Raw genomic sequence first — 24,468 nt, forward strand, 5'->3', positions numbered from 1 at the left:
GTTTGTTGTCTAGGTGACCCAGATGCTTCCTGGAGGAAGTGAGTGAAGAATGACAGGAAGTCAAAGATCATAGAGGGCGGAGCTACAACTGACGCTGGGAGGTGTGTGTGTGTGTGTGTATGATGTACTAACAGCGTTCACTGTGATGTGTGTGTAAGCGTGTAACAGTGTTCGCTGTGAGGTGTGTGTTTGTGTGTGTGTGTGTGATGTTGTACTAACAGAATCATGAAGTATGACAGGAGCTGAGTAGGGTCGTTGCCATGGTCACAGAGGCGCTGGAGTCACGTTTAATTTTTTCAAACTTTATTAGAAACAAGAAAATAAAACCCAGACATGGTCCCAGCATCAGACTCACAGATCGCAACACGTGAAGCCTGCCACCTGCTGGTGAGAACAGGAACAGTTTCACAGCAGCATCTTTCAGTTGTGTGAATGGGTTCAAGATTTAAAGTTAAAGATTGATCACATGATTTATTTATTAGCTGTTTCTACGGCTTTGAATGGACCAATCACATGGAAGCTTGTATCACAACTGCTCACCAGTCACATGATCAGTCATCACTCAGGAGTTAGAGCAACGTGATTGTGTCTCACCGCCCTGAAGCTGCTGCTGATTGGCTGCTACCTGGAAACTGACAGGTGACAGTGGGCGGGGTCAGTAACATAGACAGGGTTGGACAGAGGTGGAGACAGGTTAGGACAGGATGGGGACATTTGAGGACAGGTGGGGTCCGGTGGGGAAAGGTGGGGACAGGCAAGGACACGTTGGGACAGGTTAGGACAGTTGGGGACATTTGAGGACAGGTTAGGACAGTTGGAGACATTTGAGGACAGGTGGGGTCAGGTGGGGAAAGGTGGGGACAGGCAAGGACACGTTGGGACAGGTTAGGACAGTTGGGGACATTTGAGGACAGGTTAGGACAGTTGGAGACATTTGAGGACAGGTGGGGTCAGGTGGGGAAAGGTGGGGACAGCTCAGGACACGTTGGGACAGGTGGGGACAGGTCAGGACAGGTTAGGACAGTTGGGGACATTTGAGGACAGGTTAGGACAGTTGGAGACATTTGAGGACAGGTGGGGTCAGGTGGGGACAGGTCAGGACACGTTGGGACAGGTGGGGACAGGTGGGGTCAGGCAGCACTGGAGACAGCGAGCTTCTTCAGATGATCCATGAACACCTGCAGACTGACGTCGTCCGTCAGGATGGGAGCTCCAGACTCCTGCACAGAGAAGCACGGGTTAACCTGGTGATGACGCCTGAAGGTCAAAGGTTAAGTTCAGCCTCTCACCTGTCCCCAGGTGTACATGTTGTTGTGGGTCTGGGAGGGGTTCACTTTGGAGAGCAGGAAACGAGCCTGAAACAAGATTGTGAATTAAAGAGGAACTCACTATTATAAAATATACACACGGGAGAAGATGTGTGTGTGTGTGTGTGTGAGTGAGTGAGTGAGTGAGTTTGTAAGTGTGTGAGAGAGAGAGTGAGTGTTAGCGCCCCCACCTGGCTGCCTCCGTGCTCTGTGTCGATGTATCTGGGCATCGGAAAACGATTGTGTAGCAGCTCCTGAGCATCGTCCACCGGAGCCTGAAGAAGGTGTTTGAAGTTTTCATACTCAGGGATTTCCTGGTAACCAGCCTTCCTCCACTGAGACACCGTCTGACACACACACAGACACACAGAGACACACACAGAGACACACACACAGACACACACACAGACACACAGAGACACACACAGAGAAAGACACACAGATGTGAACACACAGTTTAAATATGTTATTTTCTAGAGCAGTGTCTTTATGTCGATGTGTTTTTCTAACAACACAGTAACTTGTATTTGTACCTCTCCGTGGTAAATGAGGATCTGGAAGAATGTGTCCATCAGGAGGATTCTGTCCGGCAGGATGCTGCTGCTGTCCAACAGGACGGGCTGAAAGACAGTCAGTCGGATCAATCACTCCTTAATGAAACTGTGATTCACAAACCAGTCAGATCTCATGTGTGTGTTGATGTTCCAGAAAGTCAAACACAAACAGGGTCCTGTACACCGAAGCTCTGCTGTCAGTCAAACTGTCCATGTCTCTGATTCGGGCATATGCAGTAAACGCCGCCCACTTTATGTTCACAGGCTCAGATCTTGATGTGGAAAACCTGAGTTAAGGAGTTAATAAGCAGCATCATGTGACCACGGAGCCTGATGGTTCAGCTGGAGAAGTGAAAGATCTCCTGGACAAGTGGAGCTCACTTCGTGGAACAGGCTCCAGACACCATGTGAGGAACAAGCAGCGTTTTAAGTGTTAATGAAAACTTTAATAAAATAAAAACAAGAACAACTGAAAGAATCAGCTTTGTTTTTGTTCGGTTGATATTCTCTATCCTGTTGAGTTTGATGAAGATGACACAGTTACACAATAGCTCCACAGGGTGGCAGCACAGCTGACACCTACAGTTAAACTCTGGCACTTGATTCGAGCGAGAGTTAGAAACTAAAGGAAATTAGTTGAATCTTCAGCTACACTAACGTCGGATCCCCCCCCCCCCCCCTTGGTGCAGGTACCTCTGGCGGCCCATTGAAGGAGTAGGCGTACAGCACAGGTTGGATCATGATGAGGGCCTGAGTCAGGTCCTGTCTGTTGAACTGATGTCTGTAGTACGAACTCTCGTCTGGACTGTTGTTGAACACCTGGAGGAACGGGGAGCGCCGCAGGTGGAACATGAACTGAAACACAAACAGGCCGGTGAGAATCTGGAAGGGAAGCAGCTGGCAGCAGAGCATCCAGGACGGCAGCTCACCTGAGGGTAGAGGGAGAAGGTCTCGGAGAACCTGAAGGAGTTTGGATCGTCTTTGTGATAATCTCCAAACTTCTGACACTGAAACACAAACACGCCAGTGTTAATTAAGTTGATGAAAACTATGACGAAATAAATTCGTTAACGATCTTTTTTCCATGACGAAGACAAGACGAAGACGAATCTTTGAAAATAAAAACTATGGCTAAATCTTTTTTAACTCCGAAAATCTTGGTGGTTGACTAAGTCACAATAACTTTTAAAACATCATCGTATCAGGCCGTCATGAAGTATCAGGAGCGGGCGAGTGAGTCTGTGTGTGTGTGTGTGTGTGTGTGTGTGTGTGTGTGTGTGTGTGTGTGTGTGTGTGTGTGTGTGTGTGTGTGTGTCCTCCCAGATAGCGCTCCGGTCCGTAGCTCCGCCCCCCCGCCCCGCGCACTCGCTCAGAGAGACACAGTGAGATCAGAGCTCGTTCTCGTGGAGCAGCCTCTCAGTGACTGACTGCTTCTTAACTATGGAAACAGTGAAAACACAGTTTCTCTGGTCTCAGCTGATCAGAGATCAGCGCCTCAGCTTCTTGATCAGAGCAGAAGCTGCAGTTGGTTTCTACCGAGCTGAAGTTTCTGTGTCCGCCTCCAGTCTGACCTGCTCTCACTTTTTGTTTTCACATTTAAAAATAAATATATATTTTTAAGCTATTAGGCTGCAGCTATATGTTTTTATAGAAAAGTAGTTTAATGTGGCTGTTAAATGTGCCTAAAACTAGACTAAAACTAAGAAGGATAAAAATGACTAAATGTGACTAAAACTAATTTGCATTTTGGTCAAAAGACTAAGACTAAGACTAAATCAATAATAGCTGCCAAAATTAACACTGAAACAGGCAGAAAGACACACGTGAGCTTCACTGGCTGCGAGTCCACATCCATGTTTTCACCACAGCCATCATACCAGTCGGATCAGCTGTCTGTCTAACCATCGCAGAACATCTGGCCCCTCCTCTGTCTCCGCACGGTACACAGCCAGCCTCGCCATCAGAATAGCCGCCGCCTCCTGGTCGAACGACGCTGCGATGTTCTGAATCTGAGTCTGAGCATCTGCCCAGCTGTGGGGGGGGGGAGAAGATGTGAGTGAACACATCACCGGCTTCATGTGCGTCTGTAAACACGCGGTACACAAGGAGGTGTGTATCTTACTTCCTGGCGGTGGTGGTGACTCTGATGCGTCTCTGTCCTGACGAGTGCTGGTACTGAGTCACGAACTGGACGGCTCCGCGGCCGCCCTGAGGAACCGGAGCGTTGTGCTGCAACACAGAGCTGATCGTTAATCAATCACCCCCTGATCAGCTGCCTGATCGTTAATCAATCATCTGATCGTTAATCAATCACCCCCTGATCAGCTGCCTGGTCGTTAATCAATCACCCCCTGATCAGCTGCCTGATCGTTAATCAATCACCCCCTGATCAGCTGCCTGATCGTTAATCAATCACCTGATCGTTAATCAATCACCCCCTGATCAGCTGACTGATCGTTAATCAATCACCTGATCGTTAATCAATCACCCCCTGATCAGCTGCCTGATCGTTAATCAATCATCTGATCGTTAATCAATCACCCCCTGATCAGCTGCCTGATCCTTAATCAATCATCTGATCGTTAATCAATCACCCCCTGATCAGCTGACTGATCGTTAATCAATCATCTGATCGTTAATCAATCACCCCCTGATCAGCTGACTGATCGTTAATCAATCACCCCCTGATCAGCTGCCTGATCGTTAATCAATCACCTGATCGTTAATCAATCACCCCCTGATCAGCTGACTGATCGTTAATCAATCACCTGATCGTTAATCAATCACCCCCTGATCAGCTGCCTGATCGTTAATCAATCACCCCCTGATGAGCTGGCTGATCGTTAATCAATCATCTGATCGTTAATCAATCACCCCCTGATCAGCTGACTGATCGTTAATCAATCACCTGATCGTTAATAAATCACCCCCTGATCAGCTGGCTGATCGTTAATCAATCATCTGATCGTTAATCAATCACCCCCTGATCAGCTGACTGATCGTTAATCAATCATCTGATCGTTAATCAATCACCCCCTGATCAGCTGCCTGGTCGTTAATCAATCACCCCCTGATCAGCTGCCTGATCGTTAATCAATCACCCCCTGATCAGCTGACTTATCGTTAATCAATCATCTGATCAGCTGACTGATCATTAATCAATCACCCCCTGATCAGCTGACTGATCGTTAATCAATCATCTGATCGTTAATCAATCACCCCTTGATCAGCTGACTGGTTGTTAATCAATCACCCCCTGATCAGCTGCCTGATCGTTAATCAATCACCCCCTGATCAGCTGACTGATCGTTAATCAATCACCTGATCAGCTGCCTGATAGCTAATCAATCACCCCCTGATCAGCTGACTGATCGCTTATCAATCATCTGATCGCTAATCAATCATCTGATCGTTAATCAATCACCTGATCAGCTGACTGATCGTTAATCAATCACCTGATCAGCTGACTGATCGTTAATCAATCATCTGATCGTTAATCAATCACCTGATCAGCTGACTGATCGTTAATCAATCCCCTGATCTTTAATCAATCCCCGGATCAGCTGACTGATCGTTAATCAATCACCTGATCAGAACCAGCTCATCAGCTTCCTCATACATGTTACCACGACGACACCGTGAAGCTGTCAATCAAAACACTTTCTGATTCATGAAAATAAAACAACAACAACGAACAATAAAGTCACTCCTTTGTCAGCCCAACACAGAAAACTGCTGTTTGTTAAAAATACACTTTATTTAATAATAAGAATATTATTATTGTTAGTAACTAATTAGTATCTTAAAATAAGCAGTGATGTCATCAAACTGAAATACAACATTTAACTGAGCTCAGAATCCTGGGCTCTGATTGGCTGCTTCACACCTGAGCTCTTAGTGGTCTGAGGTTCAACTGCAGCTGATAACACACCTGTACACCTGTTATTACCTGAGTCAGGCTGTGTGACATGTGACCACACACACACACACACACACACACACACACACACACACACACACACACACACACACACACACACACACACACACACACACACACACACACACACACACACACACACACACACACACACACACACACACACACACACACACACACACACACACACACACACAGGAAATTGCATGTTCAGGTACTGTTTACATAGCGGCAGCAGATAACTGTGTGTGTGTCTTTAAATGTGTGTTTGTGTGTGTGTGTCTGTGGGGGTGTGTGTCCTCTCATCATCTCAGCAGGTGACTGACAGGTGCACCACAGCAACGCTGCCTGTGGAGAGACACACTCACTCGGTCTCTCAGTAGGACAGTCGGTCCTCACACTCGGACGCTCTCAGACTCAAATCCTGACTTTTTGAAAATCCAGACATCGACGATCACCTGGTTTGACCTTTGACCCGAGCGGCGGTTCCAGGTGTGGATATCTAAACTTCTCTGTGGAAGGAGCTGAATGTCGTCTGCTTCCTGTCTCGTCCAGCGCACATCAGGATGAACGGCTCAACTGATCAGTGATATCCAGAGCTGGAGGGGGCCGTCATCGGAGACGCCTCTGACTGGGGACAGGTGGGGACAGGTGGGGACAGGTGGGGACAGGTGGTGTTGACCGGTCCCTCAGGCTGCGTCTCCTCACTGGAGACTGATCGCTTCACTTTTTAACACCACATGAATCTGGATCTCATGATTTAATGATTTCACATCTCCTGGTCTTCCTCGTGGGATGAAGTCTATCTGTTGTCATGGGAGTGTTTTTCACTTGATCACGTTTCCACTTCGAATTTGAGGAGAGAAGATTTTGGAACAGCATCATCTAGAGGTCGTTAGAGGAAGTGCAGCTCAACAAATCTGGGAGAAGTCGTATGTTAAAGCGTCTTCACGCATCCTGTCTGATCTGTGATGTAATCAGTGAAAGACTTAGTGTCCTGAGAAGATGGTGGACGCTCTGAGGACGCTGTATGCCACTCTGATGGCTGTAACCAGTGCAGCGTCCGTCAGTGGGAACCTCCTCCTCCTGCTGGTGCTGCTCTTCAACAAAGATCTTCGGTCCGACACGCTGGGTCTCACCGTGAGTTTCAGCCTCAGCGACCTGGCCCTGGGACTCTCCACCATCCCCTTCGGGGCCCACAACAGCCTCTCCCAAACCTCTGGATACCCGAGTGAGGGCGTCCTCTGTCAGGGCAGCGGCTTCATCTTCCTCCTGCTGCAGACTTCCTCAATCCACTCGCTCACCTGGGCGACCGTGGACAAGTTCACCGAGATCTGCTTCGCCCTCAGCTACCGAAGCATCTGGACGACCGGACGGAGTCGGGTGGTCCTGGTCCTGGTCTGGCTGTTCTGTCTGGTGAACGCCACCCTGCCCCTGCTGGGGTTTGGCACCTACGCCTACAGCGAGTCCCGGTTCCTGTGCTGCCTGAGCTTCACACCTGACAACCAGTTGTTCGTGGTGCTGTGGACGATGTTAGGCATCGTGGCACCGATCCTCACCATGTGCTCTCTGTACGGATACATCGTGTACGTGGCCAGGAAGCAGGCTCGCAGGGGAACGTTCATGTGCAACGAGCTGCACTGCTTCCATGTTCCTGCCAACAACTACCTGAGGAGCTCCATCCTCATGCTCACCACCTCAGGTGGGTTCATGCTGCTTTCTGATTGGTTCCTAACGAGACCTACCTGTCCAAACCCTTTAGGTTCTACCTGCTCCCAAAGACTCAGTGGTCACGTGTTCAGACTCTGGTCACGTGTTCAGACCATGTGGTCACGTGTTCAGACTGTGGTTACGTGTTTGGACTATGTGATCACATGTTCAGACTACATGTTCAGACTACGTGTTCAGACTGTGGTCACGTGTTCAGACTACATGTTCACACTATGTGGTCACGTGTTCCTACTATGTGGTCACATGTTCCTACTATGTGGTCACGTGCTCAGTTGGCTTCTTGTCTTGTCCTCAGTGTGTGTGCTGGTGTGCTGGCTGCCGTTCATCTCAGTGTGTTTGTACGAGACGGTCAGCGGTCAGCAGGGCACTGCAGTGACCTCTGCCCTTTCTGCTTGGCTGGTTCTGACCAGCTCTGCCCTCAACCCCTGGATCACCTGCATGACTCAGATGTAAGTGAAACTCAACAGAAGGAAACATTAAGATGCACCTATAATAACTTTCTCTGAACTCATGTCCGTGTGTCTCCAGCAGGTACAGGGCCGCAGTGCGTCGGAGTGTTGGTATGTTGATTCGAAAACCTCTGGAGTGTCGCCCGCAGAGCTTCGCCCTCCAGCTCCGCCCAACCAATCGCATCAGCACCACATCCACAACACGTCCGACGTCATCACCAAAAACACCAACAGCAACACTGTCATGATCAACACAGCAACCCACACAATCTGACTTGAGTCCTGCAGCACTTGGCTGACCCCTACAGGAACCAGGTGGGATTGACTCTTTATAGCTCAGGCTCTACAGATGGAGACGTTCTGCCAGGGCTGGTATTTTGTCTCAGACCAGACTGAGGCCGTATGAAGGTCAGAGGTCAGGTGTTAAGTGTTATCATAATACCTGGTTGACGACCTCGAAGTAAAGAGCCAGTGTGGTGCCGGGATCCAAACCACAGATCTTCCATTGACATGTTCCTCCCGTACCGATCTCCTGTCAACACAGGAACACACACCTGTAAACCTGCCCTGCAGATGAAACTGTATTAAAAGGTCAAAGGTCAGCTGTGAATCTGTGGTTAAATACGTTCTCAGAGACACAGGGTCCTTTAGCGTTCAGAGACACACACGGTCCAATGGCTCCAGAGAGCTTGACCTCTCTCGAAGTCTGAAAAGAAAACACTGCAGTTTATTCTGATGGCGAAGGGGGCGTGGCCTGTGTGACCTGAGTAGCTGTCATACCTTGATCTCCAGTGTGGCGGCAAAGGCCATTTTGAAAGACCCCTGGACATCTTTGGTGAAAACTCTCTGGAAGGTTTGTTTAAACAGAGATGTATTGAAGGAGTCCGCCATCACCATGTAGCCTCTGGACACACAAACACACATTAACAACTGTGTCCAACATGTGACGCCACCCTCATCATTATCAGACTGATCATTTACAGATACACATGAAGGGCCCAAGTCCACTTGCCTATGTTCACATGTACCACACCTGAAGATACCATGCTGGATATTTAGAGACCCCTAGTGGTTAAATTACAGACTACAACAACCTGAACCCTGAGGACACGTTTTCAAACTCTTAGTTCTAATCCCATGTCACTGCTCGGCCCTGCTGCTTGTGTTCGAGGGTCATCGTGCCGCTTGGTTGAACCCCTCCCCCACGAATTGGGACACGATGCTTCCTCTTCAAGAGGGTTAGGGTTACACAGCCGTGACATCATCAGACGTCATTGTAATAACATTGTTGAGATCTTAAATAAACCAATGCTATTATTTGTGGTTACTAAAGTGACAAACCATTAATATCCAAATAACATTTGTGCTAATGCAGGTGAATCAATGACATTTGAAACTGAAAAGCTTGATGCTCGTTATTTCACATATGAATCAAAAGCTCCCAGGTGTTCTCAGAAACTGTGTGTGTGTGTGTGTGTGTGTGTGTGTGTGTGTGTACCCGGTGTAGTTGGCACAGCACTTCATCTCCAGCAGACCGGTCTGATCAAGAGCACAGGCGTACATGTCGATGATGTGACCATGATTGGACGCTCTGTTAGCAAGAGACTCATAGTGCTACAACACAAACACACACACAAACACACACACACACACAAACACACACAGATACACACAGATGACAACAGAACTAAATAATGAAATTTGTGTGTTCATGTTAATAAAGTTACAATCGGCTCTCACTCACCTTGGTGGCTTTCTTCATGAACTTGGCGTTGTCCTTTTCAATGTCGTGCCACGACCTGATGGGCGTCTTCAGTTCGTCTCCCACCACCATGCCGGGACCCTGTGTCGCTGGGCCGCCGATGAACGTCATGATGCGAGCGCCAGTGTTGGGAAAGGTGCACTGTGGGAAAAACAGACACTAGTGAGATTCTGTACCGCCCCCCACATGATGCCAAGAGCCCACCCCATCTACCTCCAGTAGGCCGACAGCGATGGACATGGCCACGCCTAGAGAGCGCAGAGGTCTCTTCCCCTGAGTGACAGGCCAGGGGTCACGCTGCAGCTCTCCCAACAGGTCGGTCAGGTTCATGTCGATCTTCTGCACTGGCTGCAGGAACCTGAGGAACGAACACTTACTGTCAGAACTCCCCAGCCCTGATTACCACTGGGCCCCTGACCTCCTGCCGTTTCATGGAAACCAGCGTCTGATGATCCCACTACAACATCATGGTTACAGTTTAAAGAAGAGAAGGTCAGAAGGTCTCTCTGTGTTTGTCAGGAAACGTTATGAGGTTCAAGACATTGAGGGTTAAGTTAAATATACGGAATGTAAGTGAACAGCAGCGGTTAGCAAAGACAACAGGGTCAGTGATGTGGTTTCTACTCCGGTAGCTGAGGCTGATGCTGGGTGAAGGAGGTCATGTGACAGGAGACCAATCAGAGAAGGCTACGGCATGACTGAAAGATCCAATCAGCAAAAGGCTGTGCACGTCTACGCGTTCATTTCCAAGCTTCTCTGTTTTAGCTGCTCTACAACTCTGGAGTCGTGTGGACACCAGAAGTTTCTGTAGCAGAGCTGATGAGTTTTAAAATGAAAACGTAGTCAAGTGGGTGAAAGTACAGAAAGAAAGTGTGTGTATGTGTGTGTGTGTGTGTGTTTGTTTGTGTGTGTGTGTGTACCTGTTGGACAGAGGCTGTTGGACGGTTTGAGGACCTCGGCCCTGAGTGGCCAAAGGTTTGGTCAAACCGAGCATCTCCTGCGAGTCACCAGAGATTCACAGCTGGTTAACATGGTTCACTGGCTTGAAGTCAGATTTATATAAATAGAACTTTAGAAACTACAGGAGTGTAGCCCTAACCCTAACCCAAAATGTTGTTGATTTAATAAAAGCCCAAAATATCCCTCTGCTTGTTTATACACCCCCCCCCACCCCCAAAACATAGACAACAACACAGAGATTATGTCTGAGCTCCTTTTAGCTGCGTGCAGTTTAAACTAAATGTCATGTAAGCTAGACCTGACCGGACAGAGACAGTGGGACTTCTACCTGCAGCTGCTTGGCGTTCAGGTCCTTGGTGCCCCTGAAGACGTAGCTCTTGGAGATCCCCTCACAGCCGAGCTCGTGGACCTGGACCATGCGTCCAAAAGTGATGAGTCCCACCAGCGCAGTGGGAGGGAGCAGGGACAGGGACATCTGCAGAGACTCCTTCAGAGCCTGCAGGTCTTCGTCCTCCATACAGGTGTCCACCACATACAGGAAGACCAGCGGCATCGGAGGACCCCGCTGAGGACAGAGACCGGACTGAGTCACACACCTAATGACATGTGTGTCTCTACACGTGTCTGTGTGAGTCTTACCTGCACCACGTACTCGATGGTGGAGAACTGAGGCAGCAGCTCAGCAGGTTGGTTCACCTCAGTGATCCCAGCGTAGGATGGAGGGAACTGAAGCACACACAGTTTTATGTTATTCAGGACCAGTCTGTGGTCTGAGATCAAGTTGTTTAGATGTGACATTAAAGTTGACGTTAGAATCACTGACATGTTTTATCTGGGAAACATGAAGTCAGACCAACATAATAATATACTAAATGAAAAGAGTTGATTGTTGATGGATTCGTTTTAAACAGATTTTCCACAAAAACTATCCAGTGTACTGAGAGAAGAATATGTTCCCCAAAAAGACTCATTATCTATCTATATATCTATACATGTTATATGTTATATGTTATATGTTATATGTTATATGTTATATAACACTTTGGACAGTTCCTCTGATATTCTCCTCTGGAGCCGTGTTCACGTGGATCACAGAGGATTTAGGCTAATGTGAATAACTTTGTGGACATAGAATATCAGCGACCTCCAACAGGCAGTGCTTCAGAACCTGCCTCCTGTGAATTACTCTCCTGCTTTGATGATTGATTCACTCGTCACATAACTTGCTTCAACTGCAGCATCCCTCTTTGTCATGAGCTCTATATTTCTCAAGGGCTTTCGGATTTTTTGTTGGACACTTTTGTGAAGTCTTCCTTGTGTTTGGATTTGTGTTATGTGTGTGTGGTTGTTCTACCCGGAGTTCTGTTTCCTGTTATATTGAATGGTCAAGTCTCAGTTCACTGAACTTCCTGCCTTTCTCCATCTGCGAGACGGAGGTGTTCAGCATGGGGGGGGGGGTTCCTGCTGAGGCCCGGCGCCTCCATACCGCTGCACGACCACCGGGACATGAACGGGAATCTACGGAGCTGCTGATCCCAGAGCTGCCGCGGACACAGAGCTGAAACTGCTGCTGCTCCACTGACTATAACAACGCTGCATTCCTACACTTATAACTTGTGATTTAATGTGGCAGTAATCCAAGTATTCAGAATTCGTTCTTGTTTCTGTAATGAGCAGTTAAATTAAAATGTCGGAAAAAATATTGTACAGTAAAAGTTTCTAATATTGTGTTGGTCATATTTAAATCATTCATTAAGTTTTTTTTGGGGGGGAGAAGAGGATGAATACAAAAATGGTATATTAAATCACAATATTTGGGGGGGGGAATTGCAATTGGATTATTTCCCCAAATCGTTCAGCCCTACCTTTAACCTTTTACCTTTAATGTGATAAAGTACAATTTACCAAGACAGGTAAACCACGACATAAAAATAAGGTGGAGTCAGTTCTCTGAGAGAAAAGTGATAATAATTGTTTAACGAGTTTACTAGTGGGTTTTAGTGATTCTTCAGTGGTGGTCCTCACAAGAATAGAAGAAAATCTGGTTGAACTTTACCTGATTCCTCTGGTAGCAGAAGTTACACGCCCACAGCTTGGCTCGGTAGTCCACTTGACTGAAACAGACAGGTGGAGGTCAGACAGGTGGAGGTCAGACAGGTGGAGGTCAGACAGGTGTTAGACAAGTGGAGGTCAGACAGGTGGAGGTCAGACAGGTGGAGGTCAGACAGGTGTTAGACAAGTGGAGGTCAGACAGGTGGAGGTCAGACAGGTGGAGGTCAGACAGGTGGAGGTCAGACAAGTCGAGGTCAGACAAGTCGAGGTCAGACAAGTGGAGCACAGACAGGTGGAGGTCAGACAGGTGTCAGACAGGTGGAGATCAGACAGGTGTTAGACAAGTGGAGGTCAGACAGGTGGAGGTCTGACAGGTGGAGGTCAGACAGGTGGAGGTCAGACAGGTGGAGGTCTGACAGGTGGAGGTCAGACAGGTGGAGGTCAGACAGTTGGAGGTCAGACAAGTGGAGGTCAGACAAGTGGAGGTCAGACAGGTGGAGGTCAGACAGGTGGAGGTCAGATAGGTGGAGGTCAGACAGGTGGAGATCAGACAAGTGGAGGTCAGACAAGTGGAGATCAGACAGGTGGAGGTCAGACAGGTGTTAGACAAGTGGAGGTCAGACAGGTGGAGGTCAGAGAGGTGGAAGTCAGACAGGTGGAGGTCAGACAAGTCAAGGTCAGACAGGTGGAGGTCAGACAGGTGGAGCACAGACAGGTGGAGGTCAGACAGGTGTCAGACAGGTGGAGATCAGAGAGGTGGAGATCAGAGAGGTGGAAGTCAGACAGGTGGAGGTCAGACAAGTCGAGGTCAGACAAGTCGAGGTCAGACAGTTGGAGGTCGGACAGGTGGAGGTCAGACAAGTCGAGGTCAGACAGGTGGAGCACAGACAGGTGGAGGTCAGACAGGTGTCAGACAGGTGGAGATCAGAGAGGTGGAAGTCAGACAGGTGGAGGTCAGACAAGTCGAGGTCAGACAAGTCGAGGTCAGACAGTTGGAGGTCAGACAGGTGGAGGTCAGACAGGTGTCAGACAGGTGGAGATCAGAGAGGTGGAGATCAGAGAGATGGAAGTCAGACAGGTGGAGGTCAGACAAGTCGAGGTCAGACAGGTCGAGGTCAGACAGGTGGAGCACAGACAGGTGGAGGTCAGACAGGTGGAGATCAGAGAGGTGGAGATCAGAGAGGTGGAAGTCAGACAGGTAGAGGTCAGACAAGTGGAGGTGAGACAGGGGTTAGACAGGTGGAGGTCAGACAGGTGTCAGACAGGTGGAGATCAGAGAGGTGGAGATCAGAGAGGTGGAAGTCAGACAGGTGGAGGACAGACAAGTCGAGGTCAGACAGGTCGAGGTCAGACAGGTGGAGCACAGACAGGTGGAGGTCAGACAGGTGGAAGTCAGAGAGGTGGAGATCAGAGAGGTGGAAGTCAGACAGGTGGAGGTCAGACAGGTGGAGGAGTGATGCGTACCACATGGGGTTGAGCACAGCTCGACAGGTGGCCCGGCTGCAGAGAACCGGTTCATACTGGATCGGGGGCAGGTCGGGTCGCTCCTTCAGGGGCGTGAACAGAGCCGCCACCGGCACCACCATGCGAGTGGCCTCCAACCGACTGGAGGGCCACACGTTCCAGCTGAAGCGAACACCGTCACGCTCCTCGTTCTGAGCAATGAATTCTGGGAAGGTTGCCATGGCAATGCAGGCGCACAGGGGGCAGGACACACCGACAGGAAGACGCTGGGGGGGGGGTGGGGGGTTTACATGTTTAGTGTGTTTGTATTTAAACATGTTTAGAGCATTTGTTTACATGTTTAGTGTGTGTGTTTACATGTTTAGTGTGTGTGTTTATATGTTTAGTGTGCGTGTATTTAAACATGTTTAGAGCATGTGTTTACATGTTTAGTGTGTGTATTTAAACATGTTTAAAGTGTGTGTGTTTACATGTTTAGTGTGTGTGTATTTAAACATGTTTATTGCATGTGTTTACATGTTAAGTGTGTTTGTATTTAAACATGTTTAGCGCATGTGTTTACATTTTTAGTGTGTGTGTTTATATGTTTAGTGTGTGTGTATTTAAACATGTTTAGAGCATGTGTTTACATGTTTAGTGTGTGTGTATTTAAACATGTTTAAAGTGTGTGTGTTTACATGTTTAGTGTGTGTATTTAAACATGTTTATTGCATGTGTTTACATGTTAAGTGTGTTTGTATTTAAACATGTTTAGCGCATGTGTTTACATGTTTAGTGTGTGTGTTTACATGTTTAGTGTGTGTGTATTTAAACATGTTTAGTGCATGTGTTTACATGTTTAGTGTGTGTGTGTTTAAACATGTTTAGTGCATGTGTTTACATGTTTAGTGTGTGTGTATTTAAACATGTTTAAAGTGTGTGTGTTTACATGTTTAGTGTGTGCGTATTTAAACATGTTTAGTGCATGTGTTTACATGTTAGGTGTGTGTTTATTTAAACATCTTTAGTGCATGTGTTTACATGTTTAGTGTGTGTGTATTATAACATGTTTAAAGTGTGTGTGTTTACATGTTTAGTGTGTGTGTATTTAAACATGTTTAGTGCATGTGTTTACATGTTAAGTGTGTGTGTATTTAAACATGTTTAGTGCATGTGTTTACATGTTTAGTGTGTGTCTGGATAAAGAAACACTGGATAAGTCAAACTGAACATCAGGAGTCACAGATTAATAATTACATATATGTGAAGTTTGAAGAGTGACGCACACACACACACGCACACACGCACACACACACACACACACACAAACACACACACACAGAGCATAGCAGCAGAAGGATGTGTTTAACAAGTTTGTGTATTCTTGTCTGGGTTTTGCACTTACTCGCTTTGGATAAGAGCGTCAGCTGAATGAAACGCATTGTAATCGTATCATGGTCAGGTGTACTGTGTGTATATATATATATATATATATACAAACTGGTTCTATATATATATATAGAACCAGGTTGTGGAGGTGTGTCTGGTGTCATGGTCCTGTTGAAATACAGATGCTGGTCCCACTAAGGACAAACCAGATGGGATGGCATGTCGCTGCAGAATGCTGTGGTAGCCACCAGCAAAGCCCCCCCCACACCATCACAGCTCCACCTCCATGCGTCATGGTGGGAACCACACATGTAGAGACCATCCGCTCAGCTCCTCTGCGTCTCACAAGGACATGGCGGTTGGAACCAGAAATCTCAATCTGGACAAAGTACAGATTTACACTGGTTTAATGTCCAGTCCTTGGTTCTGGGCCCAAGCGAGTCTCCTCTTCTTCTTCTTCTTCTTCTTGTTCTTCTTCTTGTTCTTCTTCCTCAGTCTATTTGACCATGAAGGCCGGATTCTCCTCTGGACAGCTGACGTTGAGATTGTCTGCTACTGGAACTCTATGAAGCATTTGTGTTGCCTCTACTCTGAGGTGCTGTTGATTTGTGGTTCCTGAGGAGGGGACTCTGAGGAACTTCTCCTCGGCAGCAGAGGGAACTCTCGGTCCTCCTGTCCCGGGCCGGTCCTCATGAGAGACGGCTTCATCAGAGCGTTTGTTGAACTTGAGGAAACTTTCAAAGTTCTTGAAGGTTTCCAGATTGACCTTCCTGTATTAAAGTAATGATGGACTGTCTCTCTACTTAGTTGAGTGGTTCTTGCCATGATATGGATTAGAGCCGAGTCATCGGAGCATAAAGTGACTAATTTGAAGAATCTAAAATATAAAACATATTCTGGTTTGTTTACACTTTTGTGTTTACCACATAATTCTATGTGTTCCTTCATAGTTTTGATGTCTTCAGTATTAATACTAATTGAATATAAAGTGAACTTCACGAGTTCACTTCAAAGAGAAGATCCAGATAAAGTAAAAGTGTGAAATCACCCTGACCACACCCAGGTGAGAACCAACAACCAATCACACTGCATTACTCAGGTAACTGCAGATTCAATATAGAACAGTAGATTGTACAGTATAATACAGTATACTACAGTATACTGTAGTATAAATAAAGTAGCACAAAGTACAAATACCTCAGACGGGTGCAGTAACTTTGCTCAGTTACTTTCTGTCCAGGTCACCAGGGCCAATGATCGATGGCATCAGTTCGTCATTCAGGTGAAATCAAAGTTCTGATGTGAGCAAGTGACTGTGTGACGTCACGTGTACCCGTACAGCTGCGTGGAGTTTAAAGTCAGTCTGCAGCTCAGTTAGCATCACAGCTAACAGCAGCTAACCGTACAGGTAACAGCTGCGCCACTGACGTCACAGCGGTGACAGCACTGACGGAGGTGAGTTGACAGGCGCCAGGTGTGTGTGTGTGTGTGTGTGTGTGTGTGTCTGTGACAGAGTGTGGACTTACCGCCGCTGCGCTGAACTGACAACGAAGCAAAACAACATGGCGGCGGCCCGGCGCCACGTCACGCAACAGATAAGACAAAAAGACCAGGTCTCACTCTGACCAATATTCAGGAACCTCACTCCTCCTGACAGACACACAACTTCAAACGTGGTTGAATTTCACCTCCGAGTGATTCATCTCGCCAATGTATGATCTTTGTTTTCCCTTACAGTCCAGAGTGTCTCACACCAGAGTCTGTCTTGTTTTATGTGTATATGTTGTTTTTATATTGTTGTTTGTATATTGTTTTATGTGTATATGTTTTTATATTGCTGTTTTTATGTTGTGGTTTTATGTGTTTGTTGTTTTTATATTGGTGTTTTTATGTTGTGGTTTTATGTGTATGTTGTTTGTATATTGTTGTTTTATGTGTTTGTTTTTATATTGCTGTTTTTATGTTGTGGTTTTATGTGTTTGTTGTTTTTATATTGGTGTTTTTATGTTGTGGTTTTATGTGTATGTTGTTTGTATATTGTTGTTTTATGTTTGTTTTTATATTGCTGTTTTTATAATGTTTTATGTTCAGTGCACCAATGAACGACACCAAGGCAATTTCCTGTATGTGCAATCATACTTGGCAATAAAAAGAAATCTGATTCTCTCACCTGAGAGTCTGTGTCTCACACCTGGTCCTGTCCTCACTCATGTCAAGTATCCATGTCATGGCTTAAATATTTAAAGACACAGAAGCTTCACAATGTTTCAATACAAATGTTTATTGTTTGACAAATATTGTCGCTAACTAACATCATCATCTTGTCCAATCAGGACTCACTCTGCTCTTAAAGCTTTGACAGAAACATAATACAGAATTAACTTAACGAGGCTCCTCCCCTTCATTTACAGGAGCAGCGCTTTCAGAAGAATCAGAGTTAAGGTTTTCATGTGTAACTGCTCCTTTAAATAGTCCTTTTTGTACTTCTGGTGTTTTTCTAAAAGCACAAATCGTTGAAGAATCACGACCTTTATTTCATCCATCTCCACTTCCTGTCTCTTTAAGCCCTGCCCCTTCCACCTGTGTCCATCAGGAGGCAGCACATTGACTATTGGTGATTGGTCGGTGGTCACATGTTGTTGAATCCCATCATGCCTTTCATGTTTCCAGCGGCTCCCTGCTGGAACTGACGCATCATAGACTGAAGACCAGCCATCCCACCTGAAAACCAACAAACAGGAAGTCAACTCCTTTTTAGGGATCGGTCATGTGGTCCATCTTCATTTACAGTCTATAGCAGATATACATAAAGATAATCAGGGGCCTCAGCCTCACCCATGTGGTGCAGGACTCGGGGGTCCATCATTTTGGCCATCTGCTGGTTGAGTTTGGCCATCTGAGACGGGTTTACGTTCTTGGACATGTCTCCTCCTGAAAATAGAGACATCAGTAACCACTGCCCCCTGCTGGAGGTTAATTAAACTACAACATTGGTTCATTTCGGAAGTCTTTAATAAGTTCACCTTTAAACAGTCCTTTGATGCCCCCCATCTTCTTCACCATCTGGGCGAACTTGGTGTACTGAGTGAGGAGCTCCTGGACGTCTCTGGTGGCCACACCGGACCCTCTGGCCACCCTCTGGATCCTGTTTGGCTGCTTACTGAACAGCTTGGCCCCGTCCTTACTGTCCAGTTCTACAGGAAGCAAGAGAACCAGAGGAACCAGTAATGGACACTGGTTTCAGTAGAATGTGTTTTCACACAGACCTGATCTAGAAATCAATGTCAACACGTTGTACTGTGTGTGTACTTGTGGAGATGTCTTTGTGAGAACCGTTTTGAGCCTAGAACCGACAGACCCACTTTCAATGAGCTGCTAGAGGGTTAAGAGTTTATTGTAGGACTGGGTTAAGATTTAGTTTAGGCATTTAGTTTGGATGGTTAAGGTAAGGGTCTAGATAATGATTGTGTCCTCACTAAGATAGCAGTAGAAACATGTGTTTTACCCTGGTCATTCATGCTGTCCATGATGGTCATGAGTTTCTTCAGTCTGGACATTGATTCCTGTTCATTTCCTTTACTCATGAAGTCCGTACCGAAGCCAGGAATCATCCCCTGAAAACACAAACACACCGTGAGTGATTGATTCACAAAACTTAGCTTACAGTGAGACAAACAGCAGTTAGTCCCGTTCGTATGTTATGAATAAAGGTGATTTAACTAAAGTGCAGGTTCGATGTGAACATCATTCTTTGACCTTTGTGTTTTCCCCTCTTTATTCAAGCACGTAGTAATGTGACTTGAGAAAAGCACCTTTTGATTTCACTTCAGGCTTTTTAAAGTGCACTCTAAAGCCTGATCTTAGATCTGTTCTGCTGGCACTCAGATAGTTGGTTGCTTGGACCGATTTCCAGCTCAGATTCTGACGGGAAGCCGGTGTTATAATAAAGGCGAGGAGGGCAGCAGGGCATGAACCCGGCTCCAGAAACCACCCGTACAGGAAAATAAACTTCTATTGCTTGGCTTTCCTGGACTTGTTCTACTAAAGAAATGTGTGCACAGAGGAAATGTGACTGTGAGGAGAAGAGCTGAAGCACAGAGAACATCTAAGCACAGGGTTTTAGTGAAATCTTTAAAAAGTCAGTAGTGACATCTGCTCTCAGAATCAAAGACCAGGCGCTGGAATAATGAGAAAAGAACCATAAGCCTCAGTCATGTGACTCATCTTCAAGTGTCTCAGGTGCGAGTGCGTGAGAGCTCACCATGATCTGTCCAAAGGGTCCCATCTTCATGATGTTCTGAAACTGCTCATACATGTCTCTGAGGGTGAACTGGCCTGAAGGTCAGAGGTCACAAGTCAGTCTTCATACCCATAATGCACTGCATGTTCTCCAGGCGAGTTTGTGTAAGGTCTCACCGTGTTTGAGTTTGTCGATCAGCTCCTCGTTATCGTCTAGTTTGAGCTCGTTCACTCTGTCGATCAATCCTTCGATATCTCCCATCCCTGACAGGAAGAGGAGGAGTTACAGAACAACAAGCTAATGACTTTACTGCTGGTACAAACAGGAAGGATAATGTTCAGAGAACTCTTCTTGGGGGGGGTGAGGGTTTCTTATCTTATTTGTATTCAGACTTATTTTGTATTTCATCGTTTATATTTATATTATCCATATGGTGCAGTGTGATTGGTCGGACTAAATGGCTGTTTCCACCTATGACCAGCAGGTGTCGCTGTTGTATTACCAAGCAGTTTGCTGATGAATGGCTGCGTCTTAAATGGCTCGAAGTCGTCGATGTGTTCTCCTGTCCCGATGAAGATAATGGGACTCCTGGTGGCCGCCACACTGACAGGAAACAGCAGAAGAAGAAGAACATTAACCCAGGCAGAGTCTGTGGGTTTCTGTGACATCACAGAACAGGCCTTACGCGCTCAGAGCTCCTCCTCCTTTGGCGTGTCCGTCAAGTTTGGTGACGATCACTGACGCCACGTCCACTTTGTCCTTGAAGGCTTTGGCCTGAGACTCGCAGGCCTGTCCGATGGACGCATCCATCACGTACACAATGTTGTCTGGTTGCTACGGACACAACAGGAGGAGATGAATCACTTCGGAGGCGTTCAGGTTCCATCTCTCAGGTACAGAACAGTGACGGTGTGTTCAGGTACTCACCACAGCATTGGAAACTTGTAACATTTCTTCAAACAGCGAGTCTTCCTGTTTGTGCCGTCCACTCGTGTCCACGATGATGATCTCAAAGTTCTCATTTTTGAACTTGTCCACGCCCTCGTAGGCGATCACCACCGGGTCCATCTCTGTGTAACTGAACGCAACACACAGTTACAACAGCAGACAGCAAGGGCCACTAGACGCAATACAGTTGCAGCAGGGGGCGCTGTATGAACTCCAGGGACTCACCTGCCATAGAAGGGGATTCTGGCTTTGGTGGCATTTTGTTTGAGCTGATCGAAGGCACCTGCGACAGGGGACAGGACGATGGTCAGTGCTATGATGTCAGCTGATGTGTGTAGTGGTTAAAGTGAGCACGTGTTTCACAGTGAATGTATGTGTGACAATCAAGAGGTCAGTGGTGTGTTTCCTATCTGAACATCAGAACAGGAGATAGTGTGTAAGTGTTCACCGGCTCTGAAGGTGTCAGCACAGATCAGACACGTCTTCCAGCCTTTCCTTTGGTAGTAATACGCCAACTGCAGCAAACATAGCAGAGAATAAGAAACAAACCCCAGGGGGCGCTCTGCAACCACAGTGTTTATTAAAATGTGTGCGTGTGGGGGGGGGGGGGGGGGGGGGTTCAGGTATATGATGTCACCTTGGAGCAGGTTGTGGTTTTCCCACTTCCCTGAAGACCAACAAACATGATGACGTTGTTCTTCCCTTTAGTCGGGGTCCAGGCCTTCACACCGGGGTCGACCAGCTGACAACACACACACATTACACAAAATTTACACACCAACTAACCAGGTTAAAGATTACTGATTCTTGAAGTATGTCCCTCCCTCCGTTCAAAGGAGCCATCGCCACATTCATCACCACTGGTCTAACAAACACTCATCAGTGTCTGCATTAACAGAGTTAGTGACGGGCTGCTGAGGACTCAGAGAACACCAGGTACCAGTGTGTGGTCACCACACTGTCTCCGCCCTTTGATTATAAACACCACCTTGGTGCTGATTGGCTGGAACAGCGTTGTGTTGTTCAGGTCATGCAGTTTTCTGGACAAACACAGGACTGTGTAATTACACCAGACTTCCTTAAGCGGACAGCGAGGTGTGAGCTGCACTGGCTCCTGATCACAATTCTGTATCTGACCCTAACATATGATTTCCCCGACTCTTCCAGGTCGTGTCCAGGCCCGGTGATCTGACCTTGACGAGCTCTTTGAAGACGGCATGTTGGATCATCCTCCTCTTGTTCAGACCTGAGGCCATCTCCTCCAGATCTATGGCAGACCTGTAGGGACAAGAAACACAAACATTTGTCAATGCAGCTGAACCAGATTCAGGTCTCAGATTTGGATCCAGGATCAGGACTCACTTCACGTTCTCTCGTAGCTGTTTGACCAGTTTGATGTTGACATCAGCCTCCAGCAGAGCTGCACACACCTCCTTCAACATAGCATTCAGCACCTGAAACACATACATCATTAGAGTCCACAGCCTCCAGCTCTGATCATGAACCATCAGCTGATCCGTGCACGAGGACGGGACACAACTGAAGAGTGCTCTGAATTCTCAGGAGGCATCTCAGACTGTTCTCCGGACCTCAAAGGTTGAGGTTCCAGTTCAGTTACCTCTTCATTGATGATGGTGGCGTTGCTGAGGGACCTCAGCGCCGAGGTGATCTTCCTCCCTAGGTCGGCTAACACCATGATGACGTCTGAGTGGATCCTGGAAACATGGAAAAATTAACTCACACAAACAAAACAACCACACCTGTGTGTGTGGTTGTGTGATGTAGAGCTGCAACTAACAACTACTTTGATAATCGAGTCATCGGTCCACAATTTTTACAATAATCGGTTAAAAAGACAAAAGCTGCATTTGAACCTTTCCAGTAGATGGTTTTATTTATTTTCTACAACTTCATTATGACTAATTTGTCTCATACATGTGTGATTGTGATTTGTGAATGATTTCATCCATTTTCATTTTACAGCTGTCACGAGTTAGAAGCGGCATCAACCCCCCCCCCCCCCACTCACTGATCCCAGCCCTCACAGACTCACACACACGTCTTAGTTTAGTGCAGGTCTGATAGCAGCTACTGTGTGTGCGTGCCACTGACCGTGTGTGTGTTCAACAGTGTGTTGAGGGAAACCCCTCAACTGAGTGCACTCAGCGAGTCAGCAGGTCAGCTGACTGGTGAAGGATGCACTTCCTGTAATAACAACAATGACAACAAGTGACGAACAGTTCACCCTTCATCTGTACAGACCCTCAAGTGGCAGACACACACCAATCAGAGGACTTCAGCTTATTCACAGGTGTGATCTCTAATCTGTGATCACATGACAGTGTCGCCAGATACACGATCATTATTGTATTAGTATGAGAATTTTGCCTTCTGTACAATCAATAACAGAATCCGTTAATAATAGACACACCAGTCGACTCCTCGTCCTGTCGCTTCCCCCTGGCATTCTGCCGCCATTACCTCTAGAGAGCAATGAATGATGTGATGAGCTGGGGGGGGGGGGGGTCCTCCTGATGGACAGTGTCCCTGTGACCTCATCAGTCTTTAAAACAGCCTCTGAAGGAGGCGTGGCCTGGACACCAACAGAGAGGCGGAGCTTCACTCATTCCAACTAGTATCGACTCGTTTATTTACGTGCACATGTTTTTCATGTGTTCAAGTTGTAGGCGGAGTCTGACCTCCTACTGAATATGACGATGTTCGATCATTTGAATCGTCTAATAGGATACTTCGACATTTCCTGTCTAGCAACGCTGTCACGTGATCACCGTTTCCTGCCCCTTAACAAATCAATAATCGACCAGATGAGAAGTTGATCGATACAATAATATAATCGATGGGATCAATAACAATTCAGGTCATTAACTGTGTTTGTTGTTGGTTTCCGTCGGAACGTGTTGCATTACATGTAAAACCTTAGAGCCAATTGATCACATCAACATATCGATAATCACATGATCAGTTTGACACCCACGACGTGTCGCCTGTGTGCAGCGCTACGTTAGCCGTTAGCTCAGTTAGCTCTATTAACTCAGTTAGCTGTGTTATCTGTATTAGCTCCGTTAGCTTTGTTAGCTCAGTTAGCTGTGTTAGTTCAGTTAGCTGTGTTAGCTGTATTAGTTCAGTTAGCTGTGTTAGCTGTTTAGTTCAGTTAGCTCAGTTAGCTGTATTAGTTCAGTTAGCTCAGTTAGCTGTGTTAGCTGTGTTAAGGTGAATTAACGGTGAAGTCTCAGTTATTTACCGTCTCTGGATTACTTCTTCCAAACAGCGGCTGAAACTCGGAGTCGCGTCATCAATCTTCACCGGAAACACCGGGCAGCTGCTTTTCCTTCGCCTCTAATAAGCTTACTGTTACAGCAGCAGCGCCACCTGGAGGCTGTAACATCTCCGGTCGACTCCAATAATAACAATAACTAGAATATTCCTCTCTATTAATGTAGAATGTGCGCAGCGAGCTTCCTGCAGGGTGCGCAGAGAGAGAGAGAGAGAGAGAGAGACACTGGATCTGTCCCCTGTCTGTCCCCTGTGTAGATGTGGAAGACATCACAGATTCCTTTGATCTGTGACCATTGACGCTGTGACACCACACAGAGCTCTCTGTTGAAGAGACACCGACCCTCTGGCGTGCGATTGTTCAAAAACAATAAGTCCTATCTCCGAAATAATAATCCC

The 24,468-nt window shown here is 46.8% G+C and overlaps 2 protein-coding genes across 7 annotated transcripts; both read right to left on the reverse strand.

The window, feature by feature from the left end:
- Positions 1–286: 286 nt before the first annotated feature.
- sec23a (Sec23 homolog A, coat complex II component) lies at positions 287–17,164 on the reverse strand. Of its 4 annotated transcripts, none has more exons than XR_009922122.1 (21): positions 16,785–17,099; positions 14,220–14,485; positions 12,760–12,817; positions 11,343–11,429; positions 11,032–11,268; positions 10,664–10,740; positions 9,957–10,101; positions 9,726–9,884; positions 9,480–9,595; positions 8,762–8,885; positions 8,607–8,687; positions 8,424–8,513; positions 3,984–4,090; positions 3,739–3,892; positions 2,791–2,868; positions 2,555–2,716; positions 1,841–1,927; positions 1,499–1,654; positions 1,290–1,355; positions 541–1,220; positions 287–381 (listed from the first exon to the last, which is right to left on the reverse strand). XR_009922122.1 is itself a non-coding variant. In XM_062398036.1 (20 exons), exons 2-20 carry the CDS (start codon positions 14,438–14,440, stop codon positions 1,131–1,133), a joined length of 2,295 nt encoding a protein of 764 aa, XP_062254020.1. In that variant the 5' UTR covers positions 14,441–14,485; positions 17,114–17,164; the 3' UTR covers positions 287–1,130. The 4 variants fall into 4 exon arrangements, 2 of the variants coding, with proteins under 2 accessions (XP_062254020.1, XP_062254018.1); XR_009922121.1 differs by having other exon boundaries at positions 287–384; XM_062398036.1 differs by lacking the exon at positions 16,785–17,099 and adding an exon at positions 17,114–17,164 and having other exon boundaries at positions 287–1,220.
- Positions 17,165–17,848: 684 nt separating this feature from the next.
- On the reverse strand, positions 17,849–24,174 carry srp54 (signal recognition particle 54). Of its 3 annotated transcripts, none has more exons than XM_062397283.1 (17): positions 24,038–24,174; positions 22,891–22,980; positions 22,394–22,491; positions 22,138–22,229; positions 21,969–22,053; positions 21,413–21,517; positions 21,224–21,290; positions 21,001–21,058; positions 20,755–20,905; positions 20,513–20,661; positions 20,330–20,430; positions 20,004–20,090; positions 19,849–19,922; positions 19,093–19,201; positions 18,611–18,781; positions 18,423–18,518; positions 17,849–18,308 (listed from the first exon to the last, which is right to left on the reverse strand). In XM_062397283.1, the coding sequence occupies exons 3-17, from the start codon at positions 22,469–22,471 to the stop codon at positions 18,217–18,219; spliced, it is 1,515 nt and encodes a 504-aa protein (XP_062253267.1). In that variant the 5' UTR covers positions 22,472–22,491; positions 22,891–22,980; positions 24,038–24,174; the 3' UTR covers positions 17,849–18,216. The 3 variants fall into 3 exon arrangements, with proteins under 3 accessions (XP_062253267.1, XP_062253266.1, XP_062253268.1); XM_062397282.1 differs by having other exon boundaries at positions 22,394–22,490; positions 22,888–22,980; XM_062397284.1 differs by lacking the exon at positions 22,891–22,980 and having other exon boundaries at positions 22,394–22,490; positions 24,038–24,105.
- Positions 24,175–24,468: the final 294 nt, after the last annotated feature.

This window comes from Platichthys flesus, chromosome 10, assembly GCF_949316205.1.
Source record: "Platichthys flesus chromosome 10, fPlaFle2.1, whole genome shotgun sequence".
In the NCBI taxonomy this organism is placed as follows: domain Eukaryota; kingdom Metazoa; phylum Chordata; class Actinopteri; order Pleuronectiformes; family Pleuronectidae; genus Platichthys; species Platichthys flesus.